The sequence below is a fragment of the Typopeltis vanoorti genome, chromosome 8, assembly GCF_054136105.1.
Source record: "Typopeltis vanoorti isolate ZY-2024b chromosome 8, IOZ_Tvanoo_1.0, whole genome shotgun sequence".
NCBI lineage: Eukaryota > Metazoa > Arthropoda > Arachnida > Uropygi > Thelyphonidae > Typopeltis > Typopeltis vanoorti.
Window position 1 is genome coordinate 68,620,358 of NC_143556.1, and position 25,294 is coordinate 68,645,651.

The 25,294-nt window shown below is 34.5% G+C and overlaps 1 protein-coding gene across 4 annotated transcripts in view; it reads left to right on the forward strand.

Annotated features, from left to right (window-relative positions):
• The window catches only part of LOC150104072 (CUGBP Elav-like family member 1), a 579,257-nt gene that overhangs the window by 538,071 nt on the left and 15,892 nt on the right, over positions 1-25,294 (forward strand). For 3 of the 4 annotated variants that reach the window (XM_090397270.1, XM_090397272.1, XM_090397271.1), the window contains one exon: positions 19,599-19,756. The exons of the other annotated variant lie outside the window; for it this stretch is intronic. In XM_090397270.1, the coding sequence (XP_090253396.1) occupies positions 19,599-19,726 (128 nt within the window). In that variant the 3' untranslated portion in view covers positions 19,727-19,756. The remainder of the gene's footprint in view (positions 1-19,598; positions 19,757-25,294) is intronic. 4 annotated transcript variants of the gene reach the window in all.

A 25,294-nucleotide genomic window follows, 5' to 3' on the forward strand; every position in this document is an offset into this window, starting at 1 on the left:
AATCACAAACACATAGTTTAAGCTACCACCTCGAAGATTGTATACTTGGCGATCACCACAGGATAATAATGGGAATATAGTCAGAAACCAAATTGATTACTTGCTAATTAATCAACGATTTCGAAGTTCTATAAAGAGTACAAAAACCTATCCTAGTGCAGATATTGCTTCTGATCATAACCTACTGGTGGCAGAGTTACAACTTAGACTGAAAGCTATACTTAAGCAACATCAACATAAAAGGTTTGATTTGGGAAAATTAAAAAACACAGAGATAAGAAGCAAATTGAGTCAAGATCTGAATCAAGAGCTAGCACTTATCAAGAATGATGACATCATGAGGGTTGATGAATCATGGGACAAATTGAAATCTGTCTTCATAGAGAAATGTACCAATACCTTATGTCCTAATAGAGCAGTAAAAAAGAAAGATTGTGTGACTGATGAAATTCTTTCTCTCATGGATCAACACAGATCATATAAAAATCATAATCCAACAAAATATACAGAGGTTCAGAAAATTATTAAACACAAGATCAAAGAAGCAAAAGAAATCTGGATGAATGAAAAATCTAAAAAAATAGAAATTCTACAGGAAAAGCATGACAATTTTAATCTACACCAAAAGATGAAAGAGCTCAGGTATATGTAAGAAAAAACAGTTCTGTATCCTTCGAAACAAAAAGGAAGAAATTATATCCAAAAAGGATGACAAAATACAAGAATGGGTGAAATATATAGAAGAACTCTTTACTGATAACAGACAGAACCCAGAAAATACTTATGAACATATGGAAGGTCCATGCATTCTAAGATCAGAGCTAGAATGTGCACTAAACTCAGCTAAAAATGGTAAAGCCCTAGGACCAGATAGAATACTAGCAGAAATAGTAAACTTATTAGAAGGTGACAACATTAACATATTAGTAAAGCTATTTAATAAGATCTACGATACAGGCATAATCCCTCAAGACTGGTTAAAGTCGACCTTCATCATGCTACCTAAAAACGTAAATGCGAAAACTTGTATTGACTATAGAATGATCAGCCTAATGAGTCACGTTCTCAAAATGTTTCTGTAAATAATTCAAAAAAGAATATACAGAAAATGTGAAGACACCATCAGTGATACCCAATTCGGCTTGGGAACAAGAGAGGCCCTTTTCTGTTCTCAGATCTTATTTCAAAAATGTATTGACCAAAACAAGGTAATATGCATTTGCTTTATTGACTTTGAGAAAGCATTTGATAAAGTCCAACATGCTAAAATGATTGTACTATTAAAAAGAATTGGATTAGATGGTAAAGACATCAGGATCATTGAAAACTTATATTGGAACCAAAAGGCATCTGTTGAAGTTGATGACATTATTACAGACTCCATTAACATCAAACGAGGAGTAAGGTAAGGATGTGTGCTGTCACCTCTTCTTTTTAACATCTACTCAGAAGCCATATTTCAAAAAGTCTTGGAAGGAAGAAAGGAAGGGATTAGTGTAAATGGTGAAATCATCAGTAACATCCGATATGCCGATGATACAGGCTCTTCTGGCTGACAATATTCAGGATCTTCAAAATCTTTTGGAACTAATAAATGAAGAGAGTGAAAAAATGGGATTAAAAATAAATATCACCAAAACTAAATTCATGGTCATAAGTAAGAAACCAATTCTTAATTTAGCACTTTCTTTAAATAGGAAACAAATAGAAAGAGTGGCAAAGTTTAAATATCTCGGATGCTGGTTAAATGAAGATTGCAATCCGGAAATGGAAATAAAAGTTTAATTGAAATGGCAAGAAAAAATTTTCTCTTGATGAAATCAACACTGTGTAACCGCAGTTTAAACTTAGAGCTTAGAGTACGCATGGTTAATTGCTATGTATGGTCTGTACTGCTGTACGGTGCAGAAACTTGGACCTTAAAAACAACATCAATAAAAAGACTTGAAGCCTTTGATGTGGTTATACAGACGAATGTTAAAAATCTCATGGACAGCAAATACGGCCAATCAGGAAGTACTGGAACAAATGGGAAAATCACGTGAACTTTTAGATACCATAAAAAGAAGGAAAACTGCATATCTTGGTCACCTACTTTGTAATGAAAAATATATAATACTTCAATTGATTATAAAAGGGAAGATAAATGGAAGAAGAGGACAAGGAAGACGAAGAAAATCTTGGCTGGCAGACATCAGACAGTGGACTGGTATGAACTCTGAGAGACTGCTCAGAGTAGCTGAGAATCACTCAAAATTTGCCAAGGTGGTCGCCGACCTCCGATAGGAGATGGCACTCAAAGAAGAAGAAGAGGCAAATCCTTGAAGCAAACCAGTGGTTTTCCTCAAGGATTAGTCCTTGGTTCATTGTTATTCAATCTGTACATTAATGACATTGGGAAGAATTTAACATGTGACATGCTGATGATGCAAAGATAGGTGGGGTAATCAGGAGTGTTGCTGATATGCAGTACTTGTAGAATGATTTGAATAAGCTGGAATTATAGGCATGTAAAGTGTGATTAATTTTAAATTAAATTTAATCACACCAAAGTGTGATTAAATCACACTTTGGTGTGATTAAATATCTAATGTCTTATTATATTGGTGGGATTATGCTAGAAGAAACTGATCAGGCAAGGGATCTTGGAGTTTTAGTAGACAGGAAGTTGAAGTTCCAAAGTCATATAGCAAAAATTGTAAATACAACTCAGAATAATGGCAAGGCTAAAACAGACTTTAACATGTTAAGATAAGATGAGATAGAATTTTGCCTTTTTAGAAGGCCTTGACCTCACTTGGACTATTGCACACAGGTCTGGTTTCTTTGGTGATTCTGTTACAGTGGAGAGAGCAAAGGAGAGTGACAAAAATTATATCAGGATTGTGGGATACAGATTATGAAGACAGATTGAGAATTTGTAGGCTACAGGCACTATCAAACAGGAAAAATTATGGAATTTTTCATTTTATGGAGGGTGGCAAAAAGATGTGAGGGCATCCATGGAAGTTGAGAATGAATGCTGTCAAGAAGGCTGTTAAAGCCAGATTTCTCTCATAGAGTAGTGCGTGATTGGAATGGATTGCCATTGAATGTTGTGTATGCAAGTAGCGCGAATGAATTCAAGAACAGGTATGACAGCTGGTGCAAATAGTATGGCCTCCCTCTATGAGTTTCTGACTCCCTGTAGGTCTCTCTTAATAATAATAATAATGGAGGGGAAAGTATGCTAAGAACTGATTATTATGAAATTATATAAGGAATGTTCTACAGATTTCAGAATAAATTAAAACATTGCAATTTAATCAACTATTATTAAAATATTAATTTGCGTGAACAAGTTTGCTGGCTGTGGTAATTACAGTACATTTTTTTGTATTGTTTTTTTTTTTTTTAGATTAGTATATTTTTACTATATTTTGCAGTGTATTTAATACATTTGCTAATATATTTTAAGAATTATTGTTAAATTAAGATAGTTTTTGAAAATAGAGCCAAAAACACAGCATAACTATAGAACAGCATCAAAAGTTAAGGATAACAATAAAGTGGAATCTGGAAATGAGGACCTTTTATTTGTGCTTGATGATGGAGTCAATACATAGAGCTTTCTGGGAACTAAAATAAACAATGGCATAAATGTCATAGAGAAACAGAAAAGTAAAGTAAAAGAGATGGTGGTTCTTGTCAGAACTGATGATTTAATTAGCCATTATAGTATGATAGAGGATATGAGAGACTTCATGGAAGAAGTGAGAAAGAAAAGCAAGAAAGTGAAAATAATTAGCTTATTATCTAGGTACAATAGTAACAAGTTAAGAAAAGTTATGCAAATCATTCCATGTGCAGGCTTGGTCAAAAAATTAGTGTAAGTTTTTGGATGTATGGAGTAAGTTTAATGGCAGTAAAAACTTGTATAAGAGGGATGGTCTGCACTGTAATGGATTTTGCATCAGGTGCCTAGAGAAATTATTTATTGGAATGAAACCTAATGCAGCAAGCAGGGCTGAATCAACAACTTCTTGGGCCCCTGGCATGAAGAGAAATGTGAAGTCCCAAGTAATTTCATTGGTGGATGTGAAGGCGACATTCAAAACAAAAATAACACAATTCATTCCTTCCCACTCACGCTTCCTGATAGCAAAACTAACATTATAAAGTGACTTTTCTACATTTTGATGTGCCAAAATCATGTATTAGGTCATCAAAGTTAATATTTTGTAAAATCTCATGTTCAATGCTCATTAAACTTAGGTGGTTTAATCATGATAAAACAGTTCACAATAAAACAGCCCTGGCAACAAGTCAGGGAAACTAGATCATCTTGGGAGGAATGCTAAGAATGTTTATGTTCAGCTAGGGTGTGCATATGTACTAGTGATACAAATGTCAACGAGCATGATTATGAATCTAGTGAGCAGATGGACTATGCTTTACATTCAGTGCATCTGGAAACGGAAAGGAGAAAGTTACCGAACCAAGCCAATAGGTAACCTGATACACAAATGCCAAGGAGCATTAGAAACAAATTGATTGAGTTTGTTACTTTGGTGAATATGTTGTGGCCTAAAATTATGGGCATTAGTGAAACTTGGCTGTCAGAGTTGAATGTAGTAACTGAAGTCGAGTGTAAAGGATATAGCTTTTTTAGGAACTGCAGAAGAGATAGAAGAGGAGGGCAAATACTATTGATGATATTGGATGACGAGTCCAGTTAGGAGAAAAACTAATGAAAGCAGTAATGGTAATAATGTCTCAAGTAGCAGTGAGATTGAGGATATCTAGTATGAAGTTGATGATAACTAGGTGAAATATATAGTAGGGTGTTGCTATAGACCTGGGAGTTCTTTTGCTGAGCTTGAAGAATTACATCACCAAATTTTCCTGATTACTAAATTAGTAATTATTATCACTAACCTAAATTATTTGCTTGGTTGACTGATACCGTGTGACTAAAGATAGAATTAGTCTGAGTTTGTCATAATTTTCAGCTTGTAGTTTGACTAATTGAAACAACCATATATCAGCTACTTCCCAGGCCAATACAACTTGAACACTCACCAACTGGTAGCAAAACAGTCATATCCTTAACTGAGATACCTTCTGACACTGATGAAATCTAACTTTTTGGCCTCTAGTTGCTCCTTTCACATGCTGCTTGAAAGTTGTTTCACATCAGCTCAATAAATTCTCCTACACTCATTATAAGAACACAGAATTATTTACTGAGCTGCTAAGAGAAAACTTTCTCAAGCAGCATTGTGAAAGAAGCAACTAGAGGACAAAAAATATTAAATATGATCATACTATCAGAAGGTGTCTCAGTTAAGGATGTGACTGTTTTGTTATCAGTTGGTGACAGTGATCATACTATATTAACCCAAGAAATAGCTAGCTGTATGGTTTTTCCAATTAGAATATGTTACATGCTTGAACTACAAGCTGGAAATTATGACAAACTCAGGATAATGCTATCTTTGGTCTCATGGTGTCAGTTGCTTAATGGGAAAGATACCAGCAATGCATGGCAACTTTTGAAAATATGCTTATTTGAGGCAATATTGAGACATTGAATGTATCTGAATGTGCAGAATAAATTCAGAATTATGCAGAAAACTAAGATGGAGTATGAAAAGAAATTGGCTGCACAGGCTAAAGGTACCCCCCCCCCCAAAAAAAAAGAAAAGAATTTTATCATTATGCTGCAAGTAAAAGAAAAGAATGAATGTGAAAGAATAACTTTAGTGGTACCTTTGTATCAAAGGCAGATAAGTGCTCACTTCACTAAAATCTATCAGACTAGTGTGTATAACATAGTGCACAGTGCTACTACATTGGATGAAGTGATAGAGGTTCTTGGGCTGATTGATATATGCTAAAGCAGTGTTTCCCAACCTTTTTGATGTCGCGAACCCCCTGTAGCGAATGTTAATTCACCACGGCCCTCATAAAATCCAAAATGGAAATTTTTTATATTTTACATATCATAAACATTAAGTAATAAATTAAAATTTTACAACACTAAATGTGTCATTTATGACAATGCAATACTGTTATAAATGGAGATATTCGGAAGAATATGAACATATCAATTAGGCCAGGTGTGAGCAACATGATAAGATAAAGCTTAATGAAAATAAACTATCCGAGGGGTCCACGAACCACAGGTTGGGAAATACTGTGCTAAAGGAATGTTCATCCAAACTTACTAGGCCCTTGAAATGTTCATATAATTTGAGCTGCAGTTCAGGAAAGATCTCATAGGAATGGAAAGAATGTATGATAATCCCATTGTACAGGTGTGATGTTGTGCAGAGACTGGTATGTCTAACTGTATCAGTATCTCTAAAGTAATTGTAAAGATTTTAGAGAAATTGGTAAGAACTTGTGAACAAAAATGGAGTGACAAACAAGCTGTACTTTGCAAGGAACAGCATGGGCATGGCTGAGCAATTTGTTCTTATTTTATAATGTTATGGCTGAGGGAATGGTTAGACTAATACTGTTGTAGTTTGCTAAGACCATTTGGTAGGATACCACATGAAAGGCTGTTGCATAAGCTAAAGAATATCTGATTTGTTTCTTCTTTGTTGTTACAATTTTAACATTGTATTCCTTGTGATGTCTCTGTGACAGACGAAATATTGATATCGATTAAACCTGTTGTTTAATGTCATTGGAATATAAGCTATTAGCTTGAGTGGGTGGCTGACAGACAGGTATCAGAAAGTGGTGTATGGGGGGGGGGTGAATATGCTAGATTTAATATCACCAGTTGTGTGTCCAGGGATCAGTTCTTAAACCGTTTAATCAGTATATTAATTATGTTGAGAAGGGCCTAACAGATATTTAATTGGTATTGATGATGCAAAGATGCACAGGGCAATCAGATATGTTGTTGGAAGTTTTTCCACTTGGTTATACTATAAATTAAAGATGCTAAGAAATTATATTCTTGGTTTAATCCTTTATCCAAATGTAAACAAACAAAATTTGTGCTTGAAGTATTCAGGACTGGGTAACTCGTATATAGAGGCTAATAACTTCACATCACTTGCTTTAGTATCCCATAATGTAAAGCACATATCCTTATGGACATGTATATATAATTCTATGCATTATGGGAAGGGTTCCCTACCCAGATCAGTTTTGACCTTTATTGAGATCTCATCAGTGGAAGCCAGACCCAGAGGTGATACCAGTCCTTATAAGGACTGGCTTAAAGGGGGCGAAGCAAGAATGCTTTTCATATTCCCCATTGTCTGAAGAGGACAGTGGAGGATAGAGTGTTATTGAGCTATATAAAGCTCTAATCATGGCAAGAGGGTAATAGCAAATGCCGAGCCTCAGTTAGAACTTCATTGGCTACAGCATTGCCATCCATTACCCTCCAAGGGTGTTGGATTCCTATTAATATTCAGGTGATACCAGGTTGAAGTAATGCAGAAGTCATATTTTCATATACAAGTAGCCAAAAGGTGTCACACCTTATTATTAAAATATTCTGGGGTAGAGATAGTTGTTGAAAGTTTTTCCACTTGGTTATACTATAAATTAAAGATGCCAAGAAATGATATTCTTGGTTTAGTAAGGAAGTTCAGAGGTCACATAGCAAAAATTTCAAATACTACTCGAGGGATAATCACAATATTGAAACAAACATTAATGTGTAAGGGTAATGGAAGTCATTTTGCTTCTTAATAAGGTCTTGATACAACCATTCCTGAACTATGTAGATTCAGTCTTCTGGATTTCAATAGGATAATAAAGTTGTGGGAAGGCTATAAAGAAGAGTTGCAAAGATGATATATTATGGAATGTAGATTATGAGGATAGATTAAGAGTATATGGTCTGCAGAGACTAGACAGGAGACAGAGGGGGGGGGGGGGGTGATAGATAGTCTTTAAATTCTGAGATGATGTTATAGAATATCGGTTGATAAAATTTTTAATTATATGGAAGGTGTGGAGAAGATAAGGAGGCATCATGGAAAAGTTTGTGTACAGTTAAGAAAGGAGTGAAAGCTAGATTTTTCCTTCAGAACTGTGTAAGTGGAACAGTTTGCTATTGAAATAGTGAGTGCATCTAGTGTGAATTAGTTTAAGAGAAGGTATGGTATGACAAGTGGTGTGGGTGATGTGCAGCCTCCCTTGATGAGTCCTTGACTATGATGTCTGATGATGATACTACTGGGCACCGATATCTATTTCCTTTCTACAAAAAAAAAATTACATGTAAACACTTTTGAAAGGTTCAGAAGTCTCTCTCTTTGATTAAAAGGAAGTAACCAATGTTTACAGTTCAGGCAGCCCCCCCCCCCCCACTTTTGAGTCTTCAAAATTCAAGTCATCAGAATTCAAGGAGAACCAGCCCTACCAGTCCAGAACCTCTTCTGAATCAGAATCTGAGTCCTCATACAACAAATTGTCCTCTATACCATCCAGTGCATTACTAATTCCACACTTCTTAAATGATTTAACCATTACTTAAATATAAAGAGCCAATAGGCTTCATTTTAAAACAATGTGGGATTTAATATCCCCTTAATTTAAATAATGTTTATATCACTGAAATGAAGCCTATTGGCTCTTTATATTTAAGTAACTTAATGGATGCACCTATTTGACAACTCGTATAGCAGAGTATATAAGTTCTTTTCGCTATACCCTTTGATATTAATTTGGTCTAGCTACTCACTGATGAAACCGGTCTGGGTAGTGACCTCCCACCATAATGTAATAACAGCATTCATTTCCTAGGAAATGTGTTTTTACATTATGGAAAATACCTAAGAATAGCGATCGGAACTTTACCACCTTTGCTGCCAGTTGCCCGGTATTGTACCACGTACTAGGATCACTTGCATTAGCTCACGCTAGTAATCGCCGATACTTTTATAGTTTACTATACATTCGGCATGAAACTCTGATTCCAATCATTGAGTTTCTTATTCAGTTTTAAAACAATGTGAGATTTAATATCACCTTAATTTAAATAAGATTTAACCATTGTCTCAGTTTTCACAGCATCCCATGAAGCTTTGACCCACTCACAAACTTGCGAAATGCTAGGCTTCTTCCTGATGGCGTAACCTCAAAATCTGAAGACTGCATCCAGCTGTTCCACTTCTCCTTCATAAATCCCTTAAATGGTTTATTAATAATAAAGGTTGAAGCTGAATAGTTAGACCTCCTGGAATTACAGCTAACTGAGTTTTCAATTCCTTGAGTTTATTTGTAACATCGTCTGTTCTGTGAGAACGAAACTAATCCCATACTAGTATGGCAGGCTTCTTCAACAGTCCACCAGGGTGCCTAGACCAAATTTTATCTATCCATAACTTCATTCCTCCTCCATCCATCCAGCCTTTTGCATGAACATGTACAAACACTCCTTTAAGCAGTTTTTCTTTGTGTGGAGTCTTCCTTTTAAAAATCAATAGTGGCGGCAATTTTGTCCCATCAGCACAGTAGGATAAAACAACCGTGTAGTGAGTTTTTTCGTGCCCCAAAATTTTAATAATAACACTTTTAGTGCCCTTGGAATCTACAGTTTTGTTTGAGGCCACATCAAAAGCCAGCGGAACCTCATCCATGTTTCCTATTTGCGCAAGTTCAAAATTTTCTCGTTTCCTTACGGTAATGATAAATCGATGAAATTCAATCATGTTTTTTTTTTTTCATATTCAGCTGGCATCTTTTGTGATATTTTTGTTTTAGTTCGCATACATAGCTGGTTTCTCTTCACGAATCTTGAACACCATGACGTTGATCCAGTAAAGTTGGCGATCCCTCTGTTAGTGGCTATCGCTTTCGCTTGATGAATGATCATTTTCATAGACACTGAAAGTCCTGCTTTTCTGTTGTCTAAAATCCAAGTATTCGGTTCTGCCTCAAGTTCTGGCCATTTTGCAGTTCTACTTCGTAGGTTATTTTACTGTGAGTTGCTTTTTTTAAATCCTCTTCCTGATTCTGCCAAGTTCTTATCATTTTCTCAGTTGGGGTGGTCCGAAATGCCTCTCTCTACAGCCCTGTTTCCATGTTCTTTAGCATACGCAATCACATGTAGCTTGTATGCAATATTGTAACAATGCCGATGTTTTTCAGCCATAATTTGCCAAGAAATTTAGAAAAAATTTAACAGCAGAAATTTATCCGTTCACAACTGCGACAACAATTGGAAAGTTTAAACGAACAGGACACAGCTGTGATTGTAGATGACAGCACATGCGCATCCACCGAACTCAACGTCAGTGTTTCTCAAAGTGTGGTACACGTAACCCCCAGGGTACGTGAAAGGTCTTCAGGGAGTCTGTGGCAATTTTCGGCTATGCATCATTAACGCATAGAATAAAATTCAATGTATCCGTGAAGTTCGAGATCATAAAACGTTCCTGTTGTATCACTGAATAAGGTACAGAGACATCTGCAGGCTGTGCAATATGTTTCTCAACAAACAGTGAAATTAGAGACAACTGGTATAAAAACGGCACTAACTAATGAATCGCATGTCCTCCTCCCACCGAAAATGCTGTATGACTCGAGCAAAACCATATGTTGCCGGTGCAACATATGGTTTTGTTTGAGTGAACGTGTTAAAAACGAAGAAATATATAGTGAATGTGTTTCAGATGTTATATAAGGAATTCGGTTGAAGAGAATTAGCATTTCAACTCAACTGTTGACTTGTCTTTGTCATTTAGTAGCACGATCTTTTGTTAATACAGCACCAATCATATGAATGCAGATGTCTGAAGTTTGAGAAACACTGCTTTACGTAACTGGAATGCTCTCACACACACACACACTGCAAGGTAGCAATAAAGAAATCACATAACTCGGAACAGAGAAAATTTCCAGAAATGAAAATAATAAAAAACTGAGTATCGGCGTATAAGACGCACCCTGTTTTTCAGACCTATTTTCAAAGAAAAAAAAGTGCATTTTATATGCCAGTAAATACGGTGTGTGTGTGTGTGTGTGTGTGTGTATATATATATATATATATATAATAAAAAATAATGCAGAAATAGAGAGGTTATGGGAAAGTTACCAGATGGTCTGAGAAGGGTCACTTATTTAGGCAGATTTTCCTACTCTGCCCAATCAAGAATTCTTGGATTTTGCATGACAACCCCAAATGTGAGAACAGTGTTCTAAGATTGGTCAGATTTCAGTAGGAGAGAAGTAGTATTTTGAACAAATAAAAGAATGCCAAGAAGTTGTTTCAAAGCTGTTGACATAATATGTTTGTGCCAAAACAAACAGGATGTGAAAGTTAGTCCAAGAAGGGAACTGATCTTGAAAGTATAATGGAACATCATGAAAAATATGAAATGAAGTAGGATTTGCTTCCATTCTGTTGTTACACAGCATCAAACAAGTATGAAGTGCATATAATAATAATTATATAATTCCACTGCAACCTCTGCACTACCCATCGTTATTACCCCTCTGTAATTATTCTTACTCCTCCTTGTCACATAATAGAACTCTGTTAATAGAACACTTACCTGACTCGTGGTATATTTTTTTATATTGTCTGTGTTAGATGTGTTCTAACCAATTGTCATGCTCTCTCATCATTTCATTGTATTGATGTAAGTTGAACTTTTCATAATCATTACCCACATTGTTTTTTGTTTTATTTATGTGAATCCCACCTGTAAAAGGTACATGTAACATATTTGCTTAGTACCATGGATGGAGTCAGGGTTAAATAATCAGATCAAACATGGAACTTTTTCAACCCACTTCCCTCTTCAGGCTTCCAATTAACAGAATGGTAGTTCCATATGTACCTTTTTTTTTACTGAAATTCTTCCTTGCTTCTCCAAACCTCTTGTTTGCTTCAACCACATACTACCTATCCTTCACCAATTATAGAAATACTCTATCTTCTATACGCTACTTCTCTTTCCATAATTAAAATCCCCCCCCCCCCATAAGATCTGCTGCAATAGTATCTCCTCAGCAGCCTGTTAACCACCTTAGTTGACTAAGTTTTGCATATGCTAATAATCTGGACACACTAACTCTGTCACAAACTCAGCACCCTTATTTTTGATACTTCTTCCATTAGTATACAAATATAACCATCCATGTGAAGTTCCATAAATTATGTTTGTAGTTACTCCCCTGTAAAAAAAAAAGTCACTTCCTGGCCTAAAGAAACAATTAACGAACTCAAGCCCTTCCACTTTAAAACACCCAGGATATATGGAGCACCAAAAATTCACAAACAGGGTACATATACCCTTACCCTATTGTGGATAGTATAAACAGTCCAACATACAAACTGGCTAGACATTTAGCTAAGCTACTAGCCACTCTCACAAACAATTCTCCCTCCTCTGTTAAAAATTCTGCCCGCCTAAAAAGTATTTTAGAAAACCAATGGTGAGTTCTGATATCATCTCACTATTCACAAATGTACCGTTAATTGAAACCCTTGGTTTACTAAAGTCACTCCCCTCCCAATATATTTGAACTATTTAAATTCACAGTAAATACAGGTTATTTTACATGGAAAGAGAAAATATACAAACAATTAGATGGGACAGCAGTGCCCCCCCCCCCCCCAGCCAACTTCTACATAGAACACTTAGAAAAGCTAGCTATCAATACAGCCACTCTCAAACCAAGCCTTTGGCTGCGCTATGTTGATGATGTGCTTACTATTTGGCAATGTGGCCCAGACACATTGGATACGTTCTTAGTGCATTTAAATAGCCAACTCCCAAAAATCCACTTTACAATGAAGCTGGAAGCTAATGACTGTCTGCTCTTAATGGATACACTAATCACATGTCTTCCAGATGGTTCCCTATTCTTTTTGGTTTATAGAAAACTGACACATACAGGGAGATATTTACGCAAACAATCACACCATCACCCATCTCAACAATATGGTATCCTAAAAACACTAACCCACAGAGCTAGAGCAATTTGTTCCAATGACATTGCTCTCACTGCTGAACTCACTTAAGTCACTTCTTCTTAGATAATAGCTATGATCCCCATAAGATATACAAAATAGAAGTGGCATCTTATTCCAAGCACTACCAAGACTGAAAGATTAGCAAAACCAGTGTTCTCTGCCAGGTTGGCTGGAAAACGACCCAGAGGAAGATGATGATATAGGTGGGATACTGTACAATGTGCCTTATGCGATAGAAATATAAGATCTCATAATGTTGGAGTCTTGACAAGTAACAGACTAATTTGGAGGAAAATTGTAGATAGGAAGTTCGTAATGATGTAAATTTTTCATGTAGTACTATCATATCCTGTACACCCCTTGAGGGTACATGTCAGGAATTTGATGATGATGATGTAATAATGTCATCAACTTTGAACAGATGCCTTTTGGTTCCAATATAAGTTTTGAATGATCCTCATGTCTTTACTATCTAATCCAATTCTCTTTAATAGTTCAATCATTTTAGTATGTTGGACTTTATCAAATGCTTTCTCAAAGTCAATAAAGCAAATGAATACTTCCTTGATTTGATCAATACATTTTTGGAATAAGATTTGAGAACAGAAAAGAGCCTCTCTTGTTCCCAAACCATTTCTAAAGTCGAACTGGGTATCACTGATGGTGTCTTCACATTTTCTGTATATTCTTTTTTGAATTATTTTCAGGAACATTTTGAGAACATGAATCATTAGGCTGATCATTCTATAGTCATTACAAGTTTTCGCATTTTCTTTTTTAACTAACATGATGAAGGTTGACTGTAACCAGTCTTGTGGGAATATGCCTGTATCATAGACCTTATTAAATAGCTTTACTAATATAGCAATATTGTCACCTTCTAATAATTTTACTATTTCTGCTGGTATTCTATCAGGGCCTAAGGCTTTACCATTTTTAGCTGAGTGCAGTGCACATTCTACCCTGATCTTAGAATGCATGGACCATCCATCTGTTCATAAGTATTTTCTGGGTTCTGTCTGTTATCAGAAAAGAGTTCTCTACATATTTCACCCATTCTTGTATTTTGTCATCTTTTTCGGATATTATTTCTCCATTTTTGTTTCAAAGGACACAGTTGTTTTTTCTTAAATATACCTGAGCTCTCTTTCAGCTTTTTGTGTAGATTAAAACTGTCATGCTTTTCTTGTAGAACTTCAATTTCTCTACATTTTTCATTCATCCAGATTTCTTTTGCTTCTTTGATCTTGCCTTTAATAATATTTTGAACCTCTTTACATTTTGTTGGACTGTGATTTTTATATGATCTGCGTTGATCCATGAGAGAAAGAATTTCATCAGTTATCCAGTCTTTCTTTTTTACTGCTCTATTAGGACATAAGGTATTGGTACATTTCTCTATGAAGACAGATTTCAATTTGTCCCATGATTCATCAACCCTCATGATGTCATCATTCTTGATAAGTGCTAGCTCTTGATTCAGATCTTGACTCAATTTGCTTCTTATCTCTGTTTTTTAATTTTCCCAAATCAAACCTTTTTTGTTGATGTTTCTTAAGTATAGCTTTCAGTCTAAGTTGTAACTCTGCCACCAGTAGGTTGTGATCAGAAGCAATATCTGCACTAGGATAGGTTTTTGTACTCTTTATAGAACTTTGAAATCGTTGATTAATTAGCAAGTAATCAATTGGTTTCTGACTATATTTGTATTATTATCTTGTGGTGATCGCCTTCAGGATGGTAGCTTAAACCATGTATTTGTGACTATTAGCTCCTCTTCTTGGCAGAATTGAATAAGACAGTCTCCTCTCTCATTTCTTGTTCCCAGTCCATGTTCACCAACTATATCTCCACTTCTACCTTTCCCAACTTTAGCATTGAAATCACCCATGATGATGTTAATATCATGTTTTTTTGTGTTTTTCATTAGTTCTTTTAATTGGTCATAAAATTCTTTGATCTCGGTATCACTCTTGTCAGCAGTAGGGGCATAGACCTGTATAAGATTAATATCTAGTGGTTGACCTTTTAGTTTTAATAACATCATCCTATCTGAGTAGGGAATGAAGCTCAACAGTGACTCATTGGCATCTTTGTTTAATATTATTCCAACTCCATTTTGATGGTTGTTTTCACTACTTCCAGAGTGGTACATTGTCATTAACTTGAGTTTTGCCTGATCCTGGCCACCTAACTTCACTCATTCCTAAAATCTCAATTTCACATTTCATTTCCTGAATAGCATTTCTTAGCTTATCTGCTTCGTACAGGGTTCTGACATTCCAAGTTCCTAGTTTTAGTGAATGCACCATTTTCTTTTTCCTAATGGTTTGTAATTTAAGACTTATTTTGATAATCTTTCTGTTTTCATTCTTTCAATGTGTTCCATCCATTTGTTTATTTTTTTTTAATTTTTTCTATTACTGATTCCAGGTTTAATTCTTTCATATTTCTTCATTTCTTTTGTGGTCGAATGGAGTATACTTTGCAGTTTTTCTCATAAACTTCATTTCAGCTGTTATTAATTTTTGTTTGTCTTTTTGTTTTATTCTCCAGATTTCACTTCCATACAATAGGACTGGCAGGGCTAACATATTGTATACTTTTAATTTAATTATACTTTTAATTTAATTTAATTGTTAATCACACTTGTTATTTTTAAATATTTTACAATTTTTAGAATTATGTCTTTTCCATTTTCATATGTAATCATACGTCCTAGGTAGTTAAATGTATTCAGCTGTTCTAAAATCTTATTATCTATTACTATTTTAGTTCATACTGGATCTTGTCCTTTAAATGCCATCGTTTTATTTTTCTGTTGATATTATCATTCCATAATCTTTGGCTATCGCATTTAAATTTAAAATATCTTTCTGTAAGTTATCTTCAGAATTTGTAATTATTATTTGGTCATCAGCAAAAATGGAGAGTGTTTAAGTTCACAGTAGGAGAAAGTTTAATACCTTGGCGGAAATTTTTATTCCATTTTATTATTATTTCATTTAGATAAATATTAAAAGAGTTGCCGAAAGGGGGACATCCCTGTCGGACTCCTTGGTTTATCCCTCTCTTACATGATAGTTCATAATTTAATCTTATTTTTATTTGATTATTTTCATATATACTTACGATAGCTTTTAGAATATTGTTTGGTATTTGTCTTTCTTTTAATGTGTTAAATAAAATTCTTTTTTTTTTTAACTTTGTTGAATGCTTTTTCAAAGTCTATAAATGTAATATGTGTTTCTAAATTGTATTCTCTTCTTTTCTCTATTATTAATTTTAGGCAAAAGTCTATACATGATTGTCCTTTTCTGAATCCATTTTGTACTTCTAAAATAAAGTTTTCAGAATATTTTATTAGTTTGTTATTTAAAATTCTGCTCTATATTTTGCAACAGGAATTTAGAATACTTATACCTTGAATTTTTAGGGTCATCTCTACTATTTTTTTTTTTTTAAAATAGGGATCACAATTGCTTTTTTCCATTCTGTTGGTAGGTTACTTGTTGAATAGATTTTATTTAAAAATAATAGGAGTCTTTGAACCTTATTCCTGCATACTTATATAATTCCGAACCTAACCCATCTTCTCCAGGTGATTTTCTATTTCTTGTTCCTTTCAGGCTGATTTCTAATTCTTCTTTAGTTATTTCATTTTCATTAAATGTTTGCCAGTTATCTTTTTTTAATATTTCTGCCCACAATTTTGTATAGAAATTTAGAAATTCTTCTAATTTCAATATTTGCCTCAGTTCTGAAGTATCTTCAGAACTGAGGCAACTCGTAGTAAAGGTGGACCAAACTCTCATCACTCCTTGTTTCAGTATCTCCCATAATGCAAAGCATATCTTCTTGCAGACATGTATAATGCTATGCATTAAGGGAAGGGGGCCACTACCCAGACCGGTTTCAACCTTTATTGAGGTCTCATCAGTGGAAGCCAGACCCAGAAGTGGTGATACTAAGGCAAAATCTTCACCAAGTGGAAAATAAACTTCTAACATCTTTCTCTAAATCCAAAGTAAATTAATAATAAGGTGATACACCTTTTGGCAACTCGTATAAGTAAATATGACCTCTCCATTGCTTCTGCCTTAGTATCACCACTTCTGGATCTGGCTCCCACTGATGAAACCTCAATAAAGGTCAGCATTAAGGGAAGTGGCCCTTCCCTTAATGCATAGCATTATACATGTCCATAGGGAGATGTGCTTTGCATTATGGGAGATACTGAGACAAGGAGTGATGAGAGCTTGGTCCACCTTTACTACGAGTTGCCTCAGTTCTGAAGATACTTCAGGTGCAAACTTTGTTTGCTTACACTTGGGTAAAGGATTGAACTAAATTTATTATAGTCTAACCAAGTGGAAAATAAACTTCCAACATCTTTCTCTAAAAATTTTCTGACTTCTCTTTTAGCTATGGCTCTTATTCTTTTATATTCTCTTTCATCTTCTAAACTTATACTGCTTAACCATTTATCATCTATTAAGGAATCATCTAATAAGCAAATAATTCTTTTTCTGGGTACAATCAAGCATTCTTAGGGAGTTTTTTGGTATACCACTCCAGACATGAGAATAGAATTCTATGTTTGGGAAGATTTGAAATTAATAAAAGTGTCAGGAGTTCAGCAGTAAATTAGTCATTTTTAGAATGAAAAAGAATATCAAAATTTTTTTGGAGGCTGAAGAGGCTGTGCTTATGCCAGGTTAGGCTAGAAATGAAAGTCATCTCAAGAAAAGAAAACTGGCCTGGAGAGTTATCAGAAGTGAGGAAGAGTAAGGTGTGGTCTTTAATTTGAGAAATAAAGCAGGATTGTGAGTTTGGTAGCATTAAAATTTACTAAATTATCTTCACCTTTCTTGGGAATGGCTAGATGGTTTTAAGCCATTAAATCTTGAAAGTTGAATCATTTGAGTACTACAAGGTTTTGTGTATAATGATGAGGAATGTAGTGTACTGTCATCAGCAAAGCTGTGAATAGAATTGCACATTATTAGTGAGAAAAGATCATTGATGTGTAGAAGAAAGAGTATGAGTAAAGCACAGAACCTTGGGATACTTCAATGGTAAATGGAAAAATCAAATGAGAGAGAACCGATCCACCAATGGCTAGCTTTCTCTCTGATCAGAAGATCATAAGATGGCAGCTTGGAAATAAGCTGTGATGTCAGGCTCAGTCAAATTCTTTGGAAGTATCAAAAGTGACAAGAAATTTTCATGTCTTTCCATATCCTGTGTCCAACAAAAGTGGAATCCATATTGAATCCATCATGCTTCAGTCTCTCTCTCTCTGACCTTATGCTTACTTTCCTATGTCCATTTTCTCTCTTACACAATATCATCAATCAAATGTCCAATACACTAGCTCATTCAAATGCATCCTCTCTCTCTCTCTCTCTTAAACTATTCCAACTTTCCTTCAGGTTCATTCAATATGTATCAGAATTACACGGCTTGGACATCATGCCATTCATCTCACTCATTTTCAAGTCACTGTTGTCATGTCTAGACTAAGCATTTGCTCAACAACACTATTATCCTTCACCTGTGACAAATTTAAATCATGTCCACAATCACCACTAACTCTTGTTCCTGCCATGCAAAGGCAAAAACAAATTATGCATCTCATTGTACTGTCCGAAAGATGTGACTTATGCACATTTTCATTCATCACACCTCTAACAGTTAAATCTCCATACAAATCTACTTGATCATCCTTTGACATCTTTTTTCCATACTAACTTTCTCTAATCAGCTAATCTGTTCTTACTATGTCCAGGTTCTTCAAGCCTATTCATTACCAGCATGTATACATTTTTTTTTTTTTTACTCTTCACTACATTGTTCTCTTTCTTTATGCATTCCATTCTAACCCTGGGCTTCTTGCACATTCTAATTTTCTCGTTCTCTTCATTCATATTTGTATATCGAAAGTTCTTTTGCATTTAGCATAAAGCATTTTTTTAAATGGACCCACTGGATCATTTTGATATGACACTGCCTGAGCAGAAACTGCTTCTATCAAGTTACCTAGCACTACAAAACCGTTCTCATATCTAAAATTAAAATCTTAATCATATAAAACATAAATCTACAGAAGAATATTAAACACTCATTCCTTACTAGTACAATTAACAGCACCTCTGATCATCAATCATTACACTTAGTATCATTTTATTTGCATCTTCTTTTTCCATACTGATAAAATTTTATATAGTTGTATTATTTCTGGCATCCACCTTCTAAAGGATAGCATGTAATAGCTGGAGCAGGGAATACAATATGAGTATAGAGAAATCCATAATGGCATTATATCAACATGGAAGTGTCTGTATTATATTTGAATAGTTAAAATATACATTAATCAAAAATCTCGTACACATTAGCTGTCAATTTTCACTTGTAAACTGGTCATAATTTCATTTATATTTCACAACACTGCATGACGTGAAATAAGCAGGAAACATAAACCTTTTATTGAAATATCGTGTAGTTTTTATTTTGATCATAACTTTTAATAACATGAGGTCATAGAACATATTCATGTATTCTGTGATTTATTTGTAAGCATATATCTGTAATGTTTTTCCACCCAGTCTGTTGTAATTGGTATTGTTTAGTAATAGCTTCACTTTTTTGTCTCCAGGCTTTGTAAGTTATGATAATCCAGCTAGTGCACAAGCAGCCATTCAAGCAATGAATGGTTTTCAAATTGGCATGAAGCGCCTCAAAGTACAGTTGAAACGTTCTAAGGAAGCAAGTAAACCCTACTAAGATCTGCTGCCATATCTCCAATTTCTAGTGGTACGTAATATTTTCTTGACTGATAATTAGCTTAAGCAGCACACATCGTGTTAAGGATACATTTAGGATAGAATTTTTTAGAATACATTTCATTTCTGAAATATTCTGAGTAGCTTCTGCAAAATTAAATTGCATTGGAACTAACCTAAAGAATTCAAAAGTCAATACAAAACCAAATCAGATTTTCTCCCTAATCATAGAATTGGATTTTAGCAGACTTTGCAAGAACTGGAAACTGGCTATATGAAGATACAGTATTATAAAAGAATTGGACGTTAATTTTCCTATATTATTTCCATAAGTCTGAGATAAGTTTCCTGTTTTTTTACTTTAAATCTTTGACAAGAACTTGTTTCTTGATTTTATTTATGCCAGTTTCCTTTTTAGTAGTGACTAAAAGAATTTCTTTCTTGCCTTTTTCTTAGATACCTTTTTTTTAGATTGTTTACAAAAACTGAATTGTCCAATTTTCTATTTTGAAATGTGCAAACATTGCTCTAATTGATGCTGTCTCAGGTTCAAAGTTTATCGTCATGTTTTGTAAATATTAACACCTTTGTCCTGAACAGGAACTTCCATGATTCAACATTTCTTGTGTACAGTGGATGTGTGTGTGTTTGCATGCGTGTGTGCACATCTTGATATCTGAATTTCACACTTGGGGAGCAGGTTTTTTTTGTTTGTTTTGTTTTATTAACAAAAATTACCATAAATTGTTTTATGTTGCTATTATAATGATGGTGCCTGATATGTAAAAAATAAATAAATAATGTTTAAAAGCTTTCCTCTTTTAAGATGTTAAAATAAACAGCTGTAAATTATACTTTAATAATAACATTGAAAAATTTTACAAAGAAAGTAATCAACATCGAACAAGATTAATCATTGCAGTATTAAAAAAAATTCATTTAAATGAAAAATATGTTAAATTGGTATACAAAACATCCACAGGTTCATCTCTTTCAGCTTGTTCTACGATGATGCAAAGTTTCATGTTCAAATCTCTAAACTTTTTTGATGTACAGTCATCTTTCGACTTACGTCCGTGATCCCATAAGGGAATAAATAACAATTTCGGCTATACTTTTGAACAAGACACAAGCGAGCGTAAGGTGAAGCATGCACAGTGGCAACAGCGCTTTCAGCGGCTACCTCCCTCGGTAGTCGGCATGTGTCTTCAACAGTTCCTCTGTTGATTTTGTGTTTGAAAAAGGGTTATTTTTGTATTAATTGTTAACTATTTTGCGTTGTTTTGTGCATCATGGCCCCTACACGCACAATCAAAAAACCTACTGAAGAATCACAGAAAAAGAAGCAAACAATTGATCTTGAAACGAAGTTGCAAGTTATAAAGCAATATGAAGCTGGTAAGCTCATCAATGTGATCGCACATGACTTCAGATAGTCTCATTCTACAGTGATGACCATTTTGAAAAATATGGATAAAATCGTAGAGGACGTGAATGGATCTGCTTCCATTAAATCGACGACAAAGTTCTATCGGTGATATGGAAAAGCTATTTGCATCATGGATAGAGGACCTGAACCAAAAGTGCATGCCCCTTAGCACTGTGACCATAACTGCTAAGTCTCTTCAGTTGAATTAAGATTACGAATTAAATGCTTCTTCCAGTTGGTTCATGAGATTCAAGCAACGTTTTGCACTGCATAATGTGAAAATGTATGGGAATTTGCAAGTGCTGAGAAGGCTGCCAAGGAGTTTGTGGAAAAATTGGATAAAATTATTACGGAGGAAAATTATTTGCCACAGCAAATATTTAATATGGATGAGATGTCCTTCTTTTGGAAAAAAATGCCCGATCAGACATTCATCCACAAAAAGCTAAAATCTGTAACTAGTTTCAAAGCTCTTAATGCTTGTATTACGATTCTGTTACGAGTAATGTGGCTGGATATAAACTGAAACCATTTGTGATATAGCACAGTGAGAATCCACGAATCTTCAAAAACTTTAGGAAGCATACTCCCAGTTCATTATCGGAGCAATGAGAAGTCATGGATGACTCAAAAATTGTTTGAGGATGCCTTAATCAACTGTTATGCGAGTGAAATAAAAAGTATTGTGTGAAAGAAAATGTAGAATTTAAAATTTTATTAATTCTAGATACTGCTCCAGATCATCCGTCTTATACTTCTTATAAGGTGATCTTCACCAAGTTCAAGGTCATGTTTCTCCATCCAAACACAACTTCATTGATCCAACCAATGGATCAGGGAGTTTTTGCCGTGTTTTAGACTTATTTTCTATGGAGAGCTTTTTCACAAGCCATTTCTACTACTACTACTGATGGAAATGACCAGGCTCTCATGCAATTCTGCAAAACATTCAATATTTATCATGCTATTAAAAATATTGCTGTGGCTTGGGATGAAGTAACCTCTCAATGTATGAGTGGCATATGGAAAGAAACATTAAAAAGGTTTGTGCATGATTTTGGAAGTTTGTAATAGTGGGTCCAGCAAACAATCTGAATCTCAAAGTGAATGATGACGACATAATTCAACTCGTAGAAAGTTTTCCTGAAGAGTTGACCAACGAAGAATTGGTCGAACTGGAGAACAACTGCTGCAGAAGAGGAAAAACAAGAAAAGGAAGAAGGAAAAGAGAAACAGGAAGAGGTAATTAAATAATTTACAGTGAAGGGTCTTGCAGGAATGTTCTTTGCAGTTAGCGATGTTCTCAAAATGGCTGAAGACATGGACCCCAATGTTGAACGCTAGTTAATAATAGAAACTAAAGTACATGATGCGTTTGCTTGCTAATTTATGATGAAAAGAAGAAGAGGAATAAACAAAGCACATTGGACATTTTCATCGAAAAAAAAAAAAAAAAAAAGGTTACACCAGAGGAGCCACATCCCGATCGTTCACACAGGGAAGGTAATGAAGATGTGATTGTAGAGGAAGATTTGGGTGATTATTCTCCAGTTTTATAGTGGCAGTAACACACCGTACAGTTTTATAATAAGGTTTAAAAATTTAAATGACAGTATAATTATTACGGTTAAGTCCTATAACTCTATTGATTTAATGTATCGACTTACGTCCTGCCGGATGGAACGGAACCCGGACGTAAGTCGAGGGATGACTGTATTAGTTTTGCTTTAGATTCACTAGCATTAATTTTCATTTTTTGTGGGTGCACTAGGCAAAACAATTCACCAATTATAGCAAATCACAGGAAGTTATTAAAAATAACTTCCTGTGATTTTTTTTTTTTTTATATTGGCTTATTTTTTTACTATTTTAGCAAAAGACAAAATGAGATGAACAGTTGGAAGTTCCCCCTCCCCTCTCTCTCTCTCTCTCTCTCTCTGAGTAACTGAAAATAGAAACAAATCTAATACATAAATACACATAAAAATGGATCTAAATTTTAGTGGGCTTGAGAAAATACACTGGGTGTACATTCTGTACTAGTATCTTATTCTCTGGCATGGCATTTTGTGTGTTTAGTACATTACTCTCCAAAGTGCATAATTCTTACTAACAGAATTAAATTTCACTCCTTTAAACTTGGGGAGAGGGGCATGTTTTTCAGAATATCATGGTCAAATGGATTTCAGAGAGCCAAAAGTCATGGTAAGTGATATTACAGTGTGCAAATTCACTGTTGTTAACTACATTGGGCACATTTTTACCAAGTTTCCAGTTGTTTGAAAAGTAATTTTTTGTAGAATTTTTCATCTAAATTTGGGGATGCTTGAACTTTATTAAAAATGTTTACTTATGGAAAATTGCCTATCCTCCTATCTAATAAAGTTATTTTTTATGAAGAAGTGCTATTAATTTTAGGTGCATGAAAAACGACATGAAAAACAAAGATAATTTTTTGTTTTTGAGATTTCTGTGGTTATGTTGAAATTCTTGCAAATTCTAGTATAAAGATACATAATTCTGTGATATAACTTTAGTTTCATACACCTTTTTGGTACAGCTGGTTTGAGAGTGGATGTGTGATGGCATATATACCAGCTGGAATTATCATGTAGAAAGTTTTTTCTTGGTTTCAAATTAAATTAAACTTGTTAAGAAATTATATTCTTGTTTAATCCTTTATCCAAGTGCAAGCAAACTTTGCACGTGAAGTATCTTCCCAACTAGGATATCTATGCAAATCTACCCATGAAATGTTTTTGGTAAACCTATAGTACATATGTATCTTGAGTAGGTTTTTTTTTTCTTTTCTATTTTCTTTTTATTTTACATAGTCTGGAAACCGTGCTCTAGAGATGAAACATGGAACTTTTTCAAGCCACTTTCAGGCTTCCAATAAGTGGGGTGATGGTGGTCTGACACTGGGTGATAAAGTTCATCTCCCACGTAAAACCAATCACAAACATCCATGCCCGTCGCAGGATTTGAACCTCTGACCTGTTAATTGGAGAGCAGATTCGATAACTATTCTGCCTATCCGGCTGGTCAAGCATGTATAGAGGCTGATGACTTTACATCATTTGCCTTAGTATCCCATAATGCAAAATGCACTTCCTTTGAGATGTGCATAATGCTATGCATTATGAGCATCAAGTGAAAAAACTTTCCACAGCTACCTCTTATCCAGAGTATTTTAATAATCAAATAATATACATGTTTACTACTTGTATATGGAAATATATATATATATATATATATTACTTCTGCATTAATTCAACCTTGATATCTCTTCTAGATATTGGCCCTTTCATAACGTTTATAGCATTATGCATATCCAAAAGGAAGTATGCCATTATGAGATACTCAGACAATTGATGAAAAGTCATCAGCCTTTATATATGTGTAGCCTAGTTGTGAAGATACTTCACATGCAAAGTTTGTTTGCATGCACCTGAATAAAGGATTAAACAAGAATATAATTTCATTGCAAGTTTAATTGGAATTATCATTTCAAAACATAATGTGCATCATATCCATGGTTTATGTGTGTGATTCTTGATGAACTATGTCTAGACTTGATTTAAGATACTTCCTTGGTTTTTAATGTGTGTGTGGCATTTTTGAACCTTCCTTGAATTTCCTGAGAAAGCAATTATGCTCCATATATTATATTTCTGTTTTCTGCCAGTTTACAGAAGACTTTCATTGGTAGTATGGTATGTTAATCCTAATTTTTTCTCCTCTCACATTTTTAACCTGTTCTGGCATGCAGGCTCTTTGGATCAGGATAGCATGATGAGATTTGCATGTCAGAACATGTTAAAAATGGGAAAAGAAGAGGAAATATATCTGAATTAGCCTATCATACAAAGGGTAGTCATCTGATACTATGGCAGAAAACAGAAATGCTACACATACACCAAACTCAATGCAATAAAAACCTAGACATCATCTAGTATTAAAAAAAAAACATTAAAAATCATAAAAGACAACAGAAATCCAACTAAACAACCTAATAAACACTAATTCTTACCAAAAAAAAAAAAACTTCTATATCCACTTCACCAACTAATAAAGGGCTGTCGATGCAATATATAGCCTCTCCCAGTCATCATCATCTCACCTTCCAGCAGTATAACC